General features: G+C 44.6%; 1 protein-coding gene across 1 annotated transcript; it reads left to right on the forward strand.

The window, feature by feature from the left end:
- The first annotated feature begins 2,754 nt into the window (after positions 1–2,754).
- Positions 2,755–12,364, forward strand: AGO4 (argonaute RISC catalytic component 4). The gene is made up of 17 exons (XM_010146749.1): positions 2,755–2,939; positions 3,648–3,768; positions 4,783–4,964; positions 5,353–5,489; positions 5,575–5,709; positions 5,886–5,973; positions 6,388–6,535; positions 6,616–6,735; positions 6,965–7,093; positions 7,249–7,382; positions 8,178–8,362; positions 8,660–8,819; positions 9,392–9,707; positions 9,958–10,092; positions 10,850–10,951; positions 11,175–11,374; positions 11,479–12,364. The coding sequence occupies exons 2-17, from the start codon at positions 3,664–3,666 to the stop codon at positions 11,585–11,587; spliced, it is 2,385 nt and encodes a 794-aa protein (XP_010145051.1). The 5' UTR covers positions 2,755–2,939; positions 3,648–3,663; the 3' UTR covers positions 11,588–12,364.
- The last annotated feature ends 4,222 nt before the right edge of the window (positions 12,365–16,586 follow it).

Consider the following 16,586-nt stretch of genomic DNA (forward strand, 5'->3'; position numbering starts at 1 on the left):
GGCAGCCGCCGGGCACTCTCCATTAAAGAGGAACTGCAGCAGGTCGCTAAACTTTCCGAGGAGATGTGCGTGTGCCCTTAAAGCTCCTGCCGAACAGGTTGCTAACCGCCATCGAGTTTTCTGCCTGGGCTCTCGGACGTGGCCTGGAGTGCGGCCAGGCCGGGCACGGCTCGGCTCTACCCGGGCTCTGGCGTGTGAGCAGAGTCGCGACAGCAAGGGGTAGGGAAACACTCGTAGGTCTCTCGATGCACACAGTTATGTGCTCCCTGCATACGAGTCCTGTAAGCTCTTCGCTAATAAGTTGTATTGTTGACATTGAGCCATTACAAAGAGTTTAAGGTGATGCTTTCTGATAACGCAGGCATTATTTTTTAACAAACTTTAGTTAAATATTGGTGGTATTTTGTATGTGGCATTCTCCTACTTGTGCCATATTCCATGATTATTCTCCGTCAAATGTCTGCAAGATGTATTTCTTGACCTAAGTGCTCACCACATCTTATCCATCAAGTTCCTGTTAAACAGCTGGTGTAGTCGAAGTAGCGTTAATTTTGATGTGACAGGAAACATTTATTGACACAAAGTGCGATTCCAGAAGAATCCGGATTTTAAGGTAGCGGAGGGCTGGAGAGTCTGCTGTACGTGTGTATGATGTAACGCGTCCTCTCTGCGTCCAGCTGTAGAAGTAGATCCTCTTTCGGTTTTGTACAACTGCTTCCTGTTTGAAGTGACTTGGTTGAGGGTGCTTAGTACATAATCGACCCAGAGCAGAAGAAATTAAAAGACTAACAGCACATACAACCCTAGTCAGGCCGATCAGGTAAAAATCCTGATAAAATCAGTGAGACTTGCACTGCAGCCTGGCTTCAGATGGGAAAACAGTTGTGAGCTTATCTCTGGAATCCTTCGAGAAATAACTTTAGAAAGGCAAAGGTGTAAGTTTTATCTCCTTTGATCAAAACTGACGGAGGTCAGCGTTGCCATGCCTGTTTACAGAACTTGTCAATACCGAGGGAGGAAAATGGGTAAATATAGTTGTCATTTAATCTCTTGCAGGAGGTCAGTGCCTGCACTTACTTCAGACTAATTAGTGCAGGATTAGTGGATCATCTCTCTAGTATCCAAATAAGCACAGCAAACTTTGGTTGCCCTTGATGATTCATGCTTGTCAAAACAGCTGTAGTTTTTTGAAGTACTAACTGCCCCACAACCGGTTCAGCTGGGGCGTTGCAAGCTCCTCCTGGAGGGATCGCAGTTGCTCGGGCGGGTGCGGAGCGATGCATCTTGTGGGATGTCTGTGGTCCCAGCAGCCACCCTGCTAGTGCAGCTTTGGGGAGCTGACGTGTCGAGTGGCTACCGTGCTCCAAGTGTTATTTCTGCTTAGAAATGTGCTAGGGTTAGTGTCCTCACATGGGCAGGTTTAATTGGTAACGTAGTAGCCATCGGGTGGCTTCTAAATCCAGAGTAGGAGGCTCCTTGGATTTGGTCCTGGGTTTAGTTTAGGATGGTGTTACAAGTTTATTGCTACACCCTGAAGTGTACGCAGATACGAGTCTCGTCCTCCTACTGCTTAGCTACCTCTCCTTCCGCCTGGTAGAAACTGTGAGCCTTTGACTTAAACAGGTACTGTCAGGTTGACACAGTTTCACGATACTAAATTTGCCCGAAGTTTTATGATTGGTCTATTATTGCATTCTTGTATTACATTTTTGCCCTCTCCTCTGCTACTCTACAACAAAGGAAAGAAACTTTGATCGCACTAAGCACTTGCATGTGTAGACAAAACCCATGAAAACAGACTAATTCTGTTTTCTTTATGTGCAGTGTCAACTGAGGCTGTGATAGGGTGCAAAAGTTGGTTTAATCTTGTTAACATGGTATCTCAGATCTTAACACTTTGAGGAAGTTAACTAAAGACTTAACTAGTGACTAGCTTGCGTGTGAGTGCTTTTTCAAGCTTCTAACCATTTCCTCCTTAGAACTGTTCCTGGAACTTTTGTCCACATGAATTATCTTCACCACATGTGTCAGGAGTCTGTACCTGTCTATGCTTTCTCCCGTACTCTTTTTAGAAGAAAGCCTAAACCTTTCCTTCCTCAGTCCTTTCTTCATGTTGGAATTTTAAATTGGTTGAAACTGTGCTCTAGGGGAAAAATATTTCACTATTAACAAAAACGATGTGTTCGTGATGTAAAGGAAGTGGCAAAACTGCTTTAGCTTAGACCCAATATGGAAGTATGTTTTTAATTTAGTTTAGAATAAAAATATCCCATTGCCAGATAGTATCAATTTTCAGATAAAAATTGGGGATGTATGTCCTAAGTATGCCAGGAGTGACAATCATTAACATCTGAACTTTAAGCCTGTAGTGAAAACAATGAAAAAATGCGGTTTGTGTGGCTGTTGGCTGGTTCTAGAAATGGTGGTAGGAAGGCATTTATCTTTAGGTTACATAAAAATACATAATATGGAAATGGTTGCATTCCATCTCTGGACTCTGTGAAGTTCATAACCACAGTCATGAATAAATGTCACAAAAACTTTGAGAATTAATTACGAGCTAACCTACATGTGCTTTAGGGAACAGGGTTTTTCACCTGGCAGTTCTGAGCAGCTGGATGCCGAGAGCCACTTGGATCACCTCCGCTTGCAACCTCAGAGAGCTGCCCAGGATTTCTTTCTGCCCCGTCAGAAAGTCAGCTAAAGTACGCCGGAAAGGATACTGCACCCAGTGATCGATTACATCTCATACATATTTATTTGACTTCCCTAGGGCCCCCGGCAAGCCTTTTCCAGCCACCCCGTCGCCCAGGCCTGGGAACTGTTGGGAAACCCATCCGCCTCCTAGCCAATCATTTTCAGGTTCAGATCCCTAAGATTGATGTTTATCACTATGATGTAGATATCAAACCTGAAAAACGCCCCCGAAGAGTAAACAGGTATGAGTTGTTTAATAAAAGCCAATAATTTAGAGGTGTATATGCCTCAATTTAAGAAAACTGTGCATCTTAGAATGTCTGCATCTGCTAAAGGTCAGTGCATGTTTGCACCATGGCTAGCAGTTGCTTTGCACTGAACTATACCAGAATATATCCTGCTTTTTCTTCAGAAGTTTTGCAATCGGCCTGTATTAGGGAAGGCTCTAGGAAACGTACTAAGCATTGAACTGCAGCTGGTTTTGTTTTACCATCTGCAATGTCCATGGTAATTGTTCCAGCCTGTTACACAGAAGTGTGTTACCAGCTGAGGGGAGGGAATTCAGCTTGCAGCTTGACGCCAACATTTTAGGGCCCACACGTGGATGCTTTCAGTGGAATCAATCCACAGAGCGCCCTCGCTCACCCCAAGGTAGATTCTTGTCTTCGCCTCTGTGTTTGAACAGCGCTCCAGATTCCACTGTCTGTTTTGACAGTATCTCTGCTGACAGTTCGGATACCTGCCTTGTGTGTAGGCCTCCCTACCTTGAAACCTAGGTGTCGTAATCTGGACGTGACTTACACAAATCCTGGTGTTGACTTGAGCGTGCGCTGGGGCATTGTTTCTCCTACCTTGCTCATAGAAGGCAGTGTGGAAAAGGAATTTTAAACTGTACAAGACCATTGCTGGATTTTCGGTTCTTTGCCCTAACTCGATAAATCCCTCTGCAGAGAGGTGGTGGATACTATGGTGAGACACTTCAAGATGCAGATATTTGGGGATCGGCAGCCTGGATACGATGGGAAAAGGAACATGTATACTGCACACCCATTACCTATTGGCCGGGATAGAGTAAGTGTTACTCTAAGCAGTTTTAAGTTTTTGTGGGAAAACTGTTACAGTGTCCTTAGAAAAGTTCTTTTATTGACGTAAACCTGAAATACTGTCACAGGTGTTAGTACAGTCTTGGAAATCAGGCAATGCCAGTCAGGGATCTCTGGAAACTTCCTGCTGGTTTACTAAAGTTTGTCGTCTCTGAGTTTCTGATTCCCAGACCTTCAGTTGGAGAATTTGTTAGTGATAGTGTGATCTATTGTGATCTTCCAGCTGCAAGTAGGTTTATTTTCCCCCCTCCACTCTGGTAGAAACTTCCCTTTTCTCTGCTGCTAAATGATAAATGATAGTTGTAGATGACGAAGAGCTGGTTTGGTTTGGCTGCACTGTTGAGGTAGGTCCTCCTGTTCCATAAGAACAAGTAGATCAGCTGTGCTGGCCCATCGTGTTCTGCGCCGTGCTCCCAGCACCTTGGCTCTAAGAGATTGCAATCTGTATTAACCAGTCCTGATACAAAACTTAGCCCCCGTCTACTCTTCTCCCCAGGGTTCTGGGTGTTTGGTACCGTGCCACAAGGAATACATAGGATGAGTTCAGATTTACCTTTTGGGCTGATGGCATGTGGGAACAACCTCAAGTACTCTGCTAGAACCCCGAGATTTGTGTTTCCCGGTGAATCGTTTTGACCAAAGGGTTTTCTTGCCTTCCCTTCTGGTTCAGAAGATATCTTGCTATTAATGGTCTGACTTAAAAAAAGGAGACTCTCAGTGCTCCAGAGCTTTGATGTCACTGTACTAATTACTGCTTAAAATTGACACTTAAAGGTACCTCAGTGCAGTTTCTCAGATGAGTAAGTTACAAGCTTTCGAAATCCTAAGGAAACCAATTGTAGTATTTTAAGAGAATTACACAAACTAATCATCAAAAATACAGATTCAAAGGATACCTAGGAGAAAAACATGCTACTTAGTGTTGTGGTAGCCTGCAGTCCATAACAAAAGCTTGTGCTTAATTCTGTTCTGACTCTCTCAGGTGGATATGGAGGTGACACTTCCAGGAGAGGGGAAGGACCAGACGTTTAAGGTATCCATTCAGTGGGTGTCAGTCGTCAGCCTTCAGCTGCTGCTGGAAGCTCTGGCAGGGCACTTGAATGAAGTTCCTGAAGATTCCGTACAGGCGCTTGACGTAATCACACGGCACCTTCCCTCCATGAGGTGGGTACTCCTGCTGCCCTCCTGACCAGCTGAACCCTCTGTCTTAACGTTGTGTTATTACTTGCTGCTATTCTGCTGTTGCACTTCCTATGGATGAGGGAGGCAGCTGTGTAATTCAACACCTGCCTTACAAAATTGCACTAGGATAGGGAAATGTGATCTGAACTCAGGCCTTGTGTCTGCTGCTCATGTTTCTGACTGGAATTTGCTATAGTCTTTCCAACTGCACTGTCGGTGAAGGCTTTGTACGAAGTGAAGGCTTTTTTGCCTTGTTAGCTCTAACAGTTCTAACGTACAGTAGAAAGTTACTTTAAACACTATGAGCATGAATGTAAAAAGCTGTATCAGAAAAGAATCATCAAAATACTAATTTTCTTTTTTTTTTCAGGTACACTCCTGTGGGTCGCTCCTTTTTCTCCCCCCCTGAAGGTTATTACCACCCCCTGGGAGGTGGCAGGGAGGTCTGGTTTGGTTTCCACCAGTCGGTCAGGCCTGCCATGTGGAACATGATGCTCAACATCGATGGTAGGCAGGAAATCGTGTCTCACAAATGTGACCGAGTTCTCTCTGCTTCCAAATTAAATGTCCTCTTTTCTTTTTTTAATCTTAGTGTCAGCAACTGCTTTCTATCGTGCCCAGCCTATCATTGAGTTCATGTGCGAGGTGTTGGACATTCAGAACATCAATGAACAAACCAAGCCTCTAACGGACTCCCAGCGTGTCAAGTTTACCAAAGAAATCAGAGGTAAAGGCTTGTTGTAAAGCTGCTGCCACAAAGTACTGGAAACCTGCTCATATTACGTTGCAATGAAAATTGGCAAAGCGCTTGGGAAGCTGGCCTATTCCTTTTGGCCTTCATCTCTCTCAAAGGTGACTCCTATGCCCGAGTTTGTTTAGATGACTTTGGTGTTGGGTTTTCAGGTCTGAAAGTAGAGGTTACCCACTGTGGCCAGATGAAGAGAAAATACCGAGTGTGCAATGTTACTCGGCGACCAGCCAGTCATCAGACGTACGTACACAAGCGCTTTCTGACAACTTCTAAAATCTTGAACCTGTTAGATACAACAGGTATATTGTTTATGCAAGAATAGTTGATTCTGGAGGTGAAGCAGCTGTGTGCCTTTACAAGAGTGTTTAGTCTTAGTGGAGTGGGTTTAGACCACTGCTTTATTTCCTTCAGCACAGGAAAATTGAAGCTGTATCCTGACTTCTAAATATAGTTATCAAAGGCTATAATTTTTAAAATAGCTATGAAAAATTCAGTGTATAGTCTATAAAATCTTCTCGTAAATAGGAGATCCTGTAGCTAAGGAAATTAAATGTTTCCAGCATTTCTAGTCTGGAATAGATTTTTCCATACCTTTTTTTCCTTTAAAAAAAAAAAAAAATTGAGAAGCCTAACCAGAACAAATGTCCTTTGTAGGTTTCCTCTGCAGCTGGAAAATGGGCAGGCTATGGAGTGTACAGTAGCTCAGTATTTTAAGCAGAAGTACAGTCTGCAGCTAAAATACCCTCACCTTCCCTGTCTCCAAGTGGGACAGGAACAGAAACACACATACTTACCGCTTGAGGTAAGACTCTAACTTCCTCTTGCGTGGCGGTACGTCCTCCGTTAAACGGTGTCGCGCCACCTCTCGCTGTCCCCGTGCAGGTGTGTAACATAGTGGCAGGCCAGAGATGTATAAAGAAGCTAACGGACAATCAGACGTCGACTATGATAAAAGCAACCGCAAGATCTGCACCGGACCGACAGGAAGAAATCAGCAGACTAGTAAGTGTTTTTTTCCAGCTGGAGTCTGCATTCGTCACCTCTTGTGGTTCTTCCAGAAGCGTTGTAGCATATGTAATGATGAGCAGAATGACCAAGAATTGCAGAAGTTTAAAAAAATCTGACCTGTTTAAAACAAATGCTTTTAAATAGAGAGTCTAGTCACGGCAAATAGGACAGAGCCTCCTGGAAGCATTAGGTGTAGCTACATAAATGCTTTTCTTGTTGCCAGGTGAAAAGTAACAGTATGGTTGGTGGACCTGATCCGTATTTGAAGGAGTTTGGTATTGTTGTCCATAACGAAATGACAGAGTTGACAGGCAGAGTTTTACCAGCGCCGATGCTGCAGTATGGAGGCAGGGTGAGTTTTCAGTGCCTTGTGAAATGCCTTGCCCCGAGGTTATTTAAATTCGTTGTGTTTCATATGTCTTCCCATAAGGCTTCCTTTGTATGAGCACTGTTCGGCTATAGTCAAAGCAGCATTTCCCTCTTAATTTGCCTTTGTTTTCCCCCTAGAACAAGACCGTGGCCACACCAAACCAAGGCGTGTGGGACATGAGAGGGAAACAGTTCTATGCTGGCATTGAGATTAAAGTTTGGGCTGTTGCCTGTTTTGCTCCTCAAAAGCAATGCAGGGAAGACTTACTAAAGTAAGTATTGTCCTATTTATTCAGACTCCTTATTTCGAAGTTTCCTTTCCTCATTTCTGAAAGGTGATATGCCATGTAAGTTGATTTTGATGCATCTGATAGTAAAATGAGGAAATGCTAGTTCTGTAGTGTCTTAAATATTTACAGTTTGGGAGAAGACACTGACAAGGTTCATAACATAATTGGCCAGCTGGTAAAGCATCAATTACCTCCCTTACTACTGAGGCTGTTTCCTGCTCTGGAGACTGGTTTCCACTTGGATTCTGTTGTTTTGATAAATAACCGATTAAGGTAATTCATTCTAAAACCTGAACTATTTTTTTTTTCCTTACCCTTTACTGCCTCCCAGGCAACATACGCCACATTTTTTCCATGCTGTCCTTTAAATTACCCTACAGGATTCTAAAGATCAAGGTTGTGTGAACCACTTGACAGTGTTTGACAAAAATCGGGGCTGCAGTAATGCTCAGATGGGTTGGGTGGATAAGTAAAAATCTACCAGGGCATCAGCATTGGTTTGGTAATCCACCACAGAAGGTTCAACTCAAATGTGTATCTGTTTCCCCAAGACTCCTACAGTCATGGAAACACAGGCTTGTGAAATGTCCTCAAACAGGGTTAGAATCCTATTAGTGAGTTTCTTATAGCGATAGAACTGCTAAAAATAATTACCGTAGTGTCAAACTGGAAGTGCTGTGAAGTAGCCGAAATAGCTTAGATCTCATTGAGAATATTAATGGCAAAGTGAAGCGCAGTGCAAAAGCTGGGACAAATCCATTTATATTTCATTTACAGGAGTTTCACGGACCAGCTGCGCAAGATCTCGAAGGACGCAGGGATGCCGATCCAAGGCCAGCCCTGTTTCTGCAAATACGCCCAGGGTGCAGACAGCGTGGAGCCCATGTTTAAACACCTAAAACTGACTTATGTCGGTCTGCAACTGATTGTGGTGATTCTGCCTGGAAAGACACCTGTGTACGGTATGGAGAAGAGGCTCTGAAGCGGTCGTTAGTTGTACGGCAAGGGGGCATCTTACCGTGCGCTTCAGCGGCAGGAAGGAGACAGAACAGGCAGTATCTTCTGCTTAAGGTGGTTTTGGGGATGGGTTTGGCAGGCCTGACCGGAGTACTGCTAGATTACCAAAGAGCGAATTGAACCGTTGGTGAACTTGTAAGAATCTGAATTATGATAACCTTTGACAAAAAAATAATAAGGGAAGCAGATGGAACTACTGACTTTCAGGTAACTGCAGCCACTAACTTACTTTTCTGTCACAGCTGAAGTGAAGCGAGTTGGTGACACTCTTCTAGGAATGGCCACTCAGTGTGTTCAGGTAAAGAATGTGGTCAAAACCTCACCACAAACGCTGTCCAACCTGTGTCTGAAGATAAATGCAAAGCTTGGAGGAATCAACAATGTGCTGGTACCTCATCAAAGGTGAGATAAAATCTAAAGCTCTCCTTGAAGTCGGGACTGTCAAGCAAAATGGTTGTTTAGTTTGCTAAAACGATGCCATTCAAAATATTGCGTGCTTTAGAAATACCTGAAGTGGAGAGAGAAGGGTGCTTCTGCATTCAGAATCTGCCTAGTAAGCCCTGCGGCGAGGATATTCTCGAGTGTTAGAGCCCTCCAGCAGTGCGTGTGAAAACAAGCTCACAAAGGCCTTTTCTCCCCGTGTCGCTTTATCCTGCCTTTGGGTTCACCCAGTCTGCCTTTTCCTCTTGCACCTCCTTAAGCATATACTGCATTTCCTTCCAAACTGAAAGAAAAGGAGCAAGGAGGAGTGACTTGTGATAAACGCTTGTAACCTTCTTTGCCTTTGGTCCTTGCCTTTTCACTTTCTCGCTGGACGGTAAGGGCTTGCCGCAGGGAACTTTGTCCATAAAGATCCAGGTGGGATGTTAGTGCATTGAATGGTTTGGATGTACATTCCTCGCCTGTATTTTTTTCCCCTCTTAACTCCCTTATTTGTGTTGTTACTGTTTAATAACCTCAGTCATATTAAACAGGCCCTCAGTGTTCCAGCAGCCGGTGATCTTTCTGGGAGCAGACGTCACTCACCCTCCAGCCGGGGATGGAAAGAAGCCTTCCATAGCGGCTGTGGTGGGCAGCATGGACGGCCATCCCAGCCGGTACTGCGCTACCGTGCGCGTGCAGACCTCCCGCCAGGAGACCTCCCAGGAGCTGCTGTACAGTCAGGAGGTGATACAGGACCTGACTAATATGGTGCGAGAACTATTGATCCAGTTTTACAAATCCACTCGTTTCAAGCCCACAAGGATCATTTACTACAGAGGGGGGGTATCGGAAGGACAGATGAAGCAGGTATGGTCAATGATTTGTTGTTGCTTGTGAAAAGGAATCAGCCTTGGGAAAAAAAAAAGTGTATTTATGTGGATTGCACTTGTTCAGAGGACAATTAACAGTTGTGTTGAGTTTTCCTGGGCAAGCACAATGTGCAGTTACCCTCTCTGATGATGTTTCTTATGAACTGGACATTTGTACGTGGAAAAAAATGAAAATAGTATTGTGTGCACTGAATTTGGCACCTAATAGTGAAACCTTCTACTCGTAGGTAGCTTGGCCAGAACTCATAGCGATCCGGAAGGCCTGTATTAGTTTGGAAGAAGATTATAGACCGGGGATAACCTACATTGTTGTGCAGAAACGGCATCACACCAGACTGTTCTGTGCTGACAAAACTGAAAGGGCAAGTAATGTTGGCTACATAAGAAGGATGTGATGGCAACAGGAAAGTAAGATTGTTTGGTTGAGCGGGGTGGTATCCATCTTGTCAACTAAAACTGAATTAACCTGTGGGAGCAGTAGCAGGTCTGCGCAGTAACATGCTTCTACCAAAATAACTAGTTCCTCCCCTTTTCTTATTGCTGTAGGTCAGCTGGTCAGGTGGAAGAGCTTATTCCCAGCCCCTCTTGGAGCAGGCATATCCCTCTATCTGTGTATCTGGAGCTATAGTCTGGGATTCCTGGCTATAAACTGAACTGGTGGTTCAGTTTGTTGCCTGTTCCCTCTCTAGATGCATTTGCTTATGCCACAAACCTACAAGCAACTGAGGAACATTCTTTAGGAAAGTTCTCGATCTCAGATTTGCTTGAAAAACACAGATCTCTGGGGTGTGAGTGCAAACGAGGGTATGAAATAAGCTTAGTTGAGAAAACCTGCATTTCCAGATCCTGAATTACTTGTGTGGGCTTTATCCCACGCTGCAATTGTAATGGTACTGGCAAGTACCTTGTCTTCCTCTGATGACACATCAGCTGGATTTGGAGAAGTTTCTAAAAATGGAACTCAGAGAACATTTTCATTCCTCCTATGTAAATGACCTTAATATTTTTCCACCTTTCTGAGCAGTAAATTCTCAGACAGCTTTAAGTAGAGCCTACCGTAGGAGGTATTTTGGGTCACTTCCAACAGCACATGGGCTAATAATAAACTTTCCTCAATAGGTGGGTAAGAGTGGCAACGTACCAGCAGGCACTACTGTGGACAGCACGATCACGCATCCTTCTGAATTTGACTTTTACCTCTGTAGCCATGCAGGAATTCAGGTAACGTTTCCGCTCTGCTGTGCCCAGGTTATGGGACGGAGCCCTTAGGGTGGTCCCGATGAGTAACGTTGCTTCTCTTGATGGCTTGACAGACTTACAGTCGCATCAGTTCAGTGCCCGTTCGGCACGCTCTCTTCGATCCGCCCGTAGAAGGCCCAGCCTTCGGGTACCACCTCTGTTTTGGTGGATGCTCCCCAGCTGACTGCTTGTCTGTTCTCCACAGGGAACCAGCCGGCCCTCCCACTACCAGGTCTTGTGGGATGACAACTGTTTCACTGCAGATGAACTACAGCTGTTGACATATCAGCTGTGTCACACGTACGTCCGGTGCACGCGATCGGTCTCTATTCCAGCTCCTGCGTACTATGCCAGGCTGGTAGCGTTTAGGGCCAGATACCATCTTGTGGACAAGGATCACGACAGGTAAGGAACTGTACCTCGTCGTTCTGGTAGCCGGATAACGGACCCGGATTCTCTACTGCGTGGCCCCATTGTTCACGGTTCTGTATGTGTCTGCGTTCTTACAGTGCTGAAGGCAGCCACGTGTCAGGACAGAGCAATGGCCGCGATCCTCAGGCTCTGGCAAAGGCGGTGCAGATCCACCACGATACTCAGCATACGATGTATTTTGCTTGAGAGCATCTGGGAAGATGAGGCAAACCCAACAACCCATGCAGTCCTGAAATGTTTTGAATGCCTCCTGCTATAGCTAGGGCCCAGCTGATTTCAGACTGCCCACTACCAGCAGCTCTCAACAGTCGCACTGAATCTGTACTTCACAGCAATGTCTGATGCACCAACTCAATTGAGCCATTTGTTTCATTGTTTTATGTAATAGAAATTCATAGACTGTCTTTTCTGATGCATTGGACTGAATTTTTACCTCAAAGCGCAAACGGCCGATCATCCTGAAATTTTTAAAGGACTTGGCACGAAGGGTTTCTATTGAATATTTTGCTAGCTGTCATTTTTCAGTTATCTTCTCATCCCATTAGTTTATCATAACGACTGGTTCCCTGTCTCCTCGCACTGCTTAGTGAGTGTGCGTAGTATGGCAAAATGTTTTACTCCGGTTAAATGTAATCGTTCTATTGCGTGGGGCCATAGATTTTTCTTTTTAATGGAGATTTTAGACTTCACTACTGTAAATGCCTTTTAACGAACATGACTTTCACAGGTATTGCAGTTTTCTGTCAGTTTTACTGATTATCTTTTTAATCTCTGCAGACTTGGGCTGCAAAGCAATTGCACTATACTGCGAGTTCAGATAGGTGGTTCTTGTTCTGTGAATGTGTAATATAACCAGATAGTGATGCCTGTCAGTAGATTTTAATTATAATGGTTACAGATAATACTGCCATGGTATCGTAACAAGTACTGAACCATCATTTCCCCCCTCTAAAAATGATAAAAACAAACAAAAAAAAATTAGCTTTTAGGTATTTTGCAAACTTTTACAAAAGTGCCCACTTTATGCTGCTGCGTGGTTTGATAAATCTAAGTGATTTTAAAAACTTTTTTCTCATAGAAGGTTTAACTTTGGCAATAAATATTTGTTTTTTAAGCCCCCCTGCCAGTGTAATTTTCTAGCTGAGGATTGTGCATGAGTTGAACCAACGTTCTCGTGTCGTTTTCTGAACACACAATTTGGCAGTTTCTGAAACTAAGTAGAAAAGATGCACTTCCATGCTTTTTTTAAAGATTATTTTTAACTGTTTTATATTCACTGTTGGTGTCCTGTCGACAACATTTTTTATAAGCTTGGAAACTGGGTATTACGTGTAGGAAAGGCTTTGCCAATCTGTACAGTCTAAATGTGTCGTGTGACAGGCAACCTAAGGACTTGTACCAGCATTTGAAACTTTTGGTTTTGCCCTGGGAATCCGGGTTGCGCACACAACTGCATCCAACAGCATGTTTAACCAACCTAAGTCTCGTATTCTGATTCTGTCCCAGCCTAGAAATTAGGGGTTGTTTTAATCTGCTTGGCTTTTTTTCAGCTGCAATGTGTAATAAAGAAGAGGGGTTTCTTTACTCTTGGAATCCACGGACATAGCACGTTAAGACGGGGTTCCTCTCTGTGTTAATCCGAGTTAGCGCAGATTAAAAGCTTATTCCTAAACTGAGTAGAGCCACCACCACTCCTTGGGTAACAGAAGCTTGAGAAGTCCAACGATTGCACTGTGGTCTCTGATACTTGGGTGGGGATAGCTGCTAAGTTGTCTGCTGTTCCAAAGCTTAGGAACCAGCCCCCTCCAAAGTTCAGCAATATGAAATGCTGTTTCCTTCAGTCTTTAAGCTTGTAAATAAATTAAAGTTTACATTTCTAAATGCTGTTTTTTTCAGTTGTACCAGAGTACACTGAACTTAGTCTTCAAACAGTTTGATAACCTTCTTTCAAGTAGTAGGTCTCATTAAATTAAGTTTAAATCCGTTTCTGTTGACTGAAGCGAACCCTGCTGCCGGCACGTACTGTGGGCAGGTTTAGATCGAAAAAGAGAAAGATTCTTTTTAGGTTTTTTTAATTTTTTTTTTTAAAGAATACCTCACTTGTGTAATAAAATCAGGACATGTGGGTGGGAGACTGACCGCTGCTTCAGCTAGATGGCTGCTTTTCTCAGTACTCGTTCAGGGAGAATAACGAAAAAACGCCCTTTTTTGAATGAACTCCGACTGACCCAACACACATGGAGAACTTTGGCACCTTGTAAAGAAACTGAGCACCCTTTTTAGGTTAGAGGATCAAAGATCGCTATTTTGAGTTTGTGCACTAGGCAAGAACGTGACTGGTTTGATCAAGGGTGCGTAAGAAATACTAATTTTGTCACCAGTTAGTTGTCCAGTGCCAAGCGCTCCTGGTTCAGATTGAGTGAAGTGAGAGCCTCTCCTCTGTCTGTGACTGGATATTTAACCTCGGACTACGTGGGTTGTTAGACCTTGGCTGGCCCTGGGGCGCAGGGCGAGAACCTCTAACTCAATCTCGCGTTAAAACACGGCCGCAGAGATGCGCCGCCGAGGGCGCAGCGCTGTGGCGTTGGGAGAAGAGCACTGAAGTGGAGGACCGGTGCGTGGCGGCAGCGGGAAGATCCAGGTTTCGGCAGTGCTGTCCTGCACAGGTCTGAGTCCAAGTCTGGAGGTTGGGCTTGGCGATCTGGATTGACCCCTTGGGCCTGACTGAATCGTGATGCATGTGTCAATCAATGGGAAGATGTGCATTCTGTAGATGTAGTTCTTAGGGTGTTTTGTTTTGTTTTGTTTTTTTTATAAATAAAGCCTGTTGGCCACTGTTTAGCTCTGTGGTGTGAAAGATTTTAAATGTAGCAAAGTTTAAAGAGTTGGGGAAGGGGGTGGTTGACATTTAAAAAAAAAAAGGGGGTAGGGGGGGCAGAAATCCCATTTTCGAACCATTTCTGCTTGCTTTGTGAACAGCTGAATTCTGAACAAGCTCTGGCAATCGCTAGTTAGCCTGTCTCCATCGTCTGAGCAGCCTGGCTTATTCCTCGTCCTCAGTACCACAGCTCGGCGCGTAGCGCCTGCAGCCGCATCCGAAGGGCGCTGGAGGTGGCGATGTCCAGGCAGACGCGCTTTGCGCAGCACGCCCGGGATTATTTAACCTCTGCCGGCAGCTTTGCTCTCCGGCGAGGGGCACCTTTGTTCAGACCCAGCGTTTAACAAAACCCACCCCCTCCCCATCCCCAAACTTACCTTTGTGGATGTGCTGTAGGATTTTTCTTGCTCAATAGCAAGGGAGTAACTCTGCTTTCATTTTAAGAGAGCAGGGTTTGGAGGGCATTGTATCAATACTGCTTGAACTGCAAGGTTTTTTCCTTGTGCATCCGAGGAAAGATCTTGTGATATCACTTACAGATTTTCTTATTCCTTGCTATTGACATTTTCATATTTCTATGTCTAGAGGCTGAAAACTTCAGTGTACAATGTTGGCATTTGTTCACTTTGGACTTACGACGTAATTTTTGTTTCTATATTGTTAGACTTGTAATGTTTAAAATTGTATTTTATTAAATTTGGACTGGGTGTATGTCGATAGCAATACGAGGTACTCTTTGGAAACTGTTATGGGTGGGTTAGCAGCCCCATGTTGCGGTAAGATGCTGGTCGTGTACAACTTGCAATGTATTTTGGGTTTATTTTTTTTTAGCCTGCAGGGATATTTTGTGTTCATGTGTCCAAAAATAATAATAATAATAAAAAATTGGCATTCTTGTGCCAAATGTTCTGTTTTTCCTTGTTGATGTCTAATAAATGCAATGTACAGTGAGCAACAATACTGCTGCCTGTAAACAAATGTCTTAAATTATTTAATTAAAACTTGTACACAACGTGTAACCTGTGGAACTCATTGCCACAACATACTTAGCTGTGATGTGCCAGCGCTTAGGAAGCGATAGAAATGCACAGGGGCGACATCCTGAGCGAGATGAAAGGAGGGTTTAAGTTTCCTGTGCGAGTACAGGGGCGATGCTCAGAAAGGGCTTATTTTTAATGTTCTAGGAAATGACACAGCGGTGTCCAGAAAAAGTACAGTGCCACTAGACTTTGTCTTTGCCTGGAGAAGTGGTTCCATATTAGAGAGGCACAGATTCATAAAGGGAAGAGCTGTTTCCTATTCATCTTATTTCAGGTGATGGTTTGTTTTCTCTGACAACTGTACTTAGAATCCTAGAACTGTTTGGGTTGGAAGGGACCTTAAAGATCATCCAGTTCCAACCCCCCTGCCACGGGCAGGGACACCTTCCACTAGCCCAGGTTGCTCCAAGCCTCATCCAGCCTGGCCTTGGACACTCCCAGGGATGGGGCATCCACAGCTTCTCTGGGCAACCTGTCCCAGTGCCTCACCACCCTCTGTGGGAAGAATTCCTTCCTGATTTCAGCCTCCAGGCTGAAATACTTCACTGAAAATACTGTGTTAAGGACAGAAAAAGGTTTTGGATGAGGCCAAAACATCACAGCTGTAACTGAACTCGGGACACGATTGCTTAAAATAACTGGCATCCTCAGCAAACCCGCTTCTGGGTTTTATTTCTTTTCGTAGTGGAGATCCTGTGGGTTTGGGAACCCAGACTGTTCATTCCCAAGTGAGCCCCAAAGCAAAGGATGACTTTATCCTGCCGTCTTCTGAAAATGATGTAAGGATCACTTGATCAAACCCCGGAAGCCTTTAAACGCCTTTACACCATTACAGGCCTCAACCTCCCTGTCGTCCTCAGCCCTGGCACCATCCAGCCTCACAACATGCCTCAAAAATCAGTTTCCCACTGGTTTCTGCTCCAACACTATCCATGGGGACAGCCGGAGCTGCTCCCGCATGTGGGTGCCACTGCCACGTCTGCCGCGATTGCTTGAATTTTGGTGGGTTTCCTCCATCGCCTCACGCAATCCAGGCTAAGGTCAAAACCTTCCTTTGGTGTTGTCTTGAGACAACACTCCGGGGGTTTCTGACTTTTTATTACCAAAGCCGTGCCACAGGGTCCATGTCCTCCAGCCCGAGCACGTGCTGGGGAGCATAAATCTAGCAAATACGGTGAAAATGGGGATGTTTTTGCCCGGTTTTGCTGGGTTTAGGGGGAGCGGGGCCATGGGGGGTGGGCTCCTGGATTGTGAGGGGCCTGGATCA

The sequence above is a fragment of the Eurypyga helias genome, unplaced genomic scaffold (assembly GCF_000690775.1).
Source record: "Eurypyga helias isolate BGI_N326 unplaced genomic scaffold, ASM69077v1 Scaffold15832, whole genome shotgun sequence".
Taxonomy (NCBI): domain Eukaryota; kingdom Metazoa; phylum Chordata; class Aves; order Eurypygiformes; family Eurypygidae; genus Eurypyga; species Eurypyga helias.

Coding starts and splice junctions, on each gene's coding strand:
- AGO4 (XM_010146749.1), top strand. CDS start 3,664: ATGGTGAGACACTTCAAGATGCAGATATTTGGGGATCGGCAGCCTGGA. Junction 8,820..9,391: donor GTGCTGGTACCTCATCAAAG/GTGAGATAAAAT, acceptor CATATTAAACAG/GCCCTCAGTGTTCCAGCAGC. Junction 11,375..11,478: donor GTGGACAAGGATCACGACAG/GTAAGGAACTGT, acceptor GCGTTCTTACAG/TGCTGAAGGCAGCCACGTGT.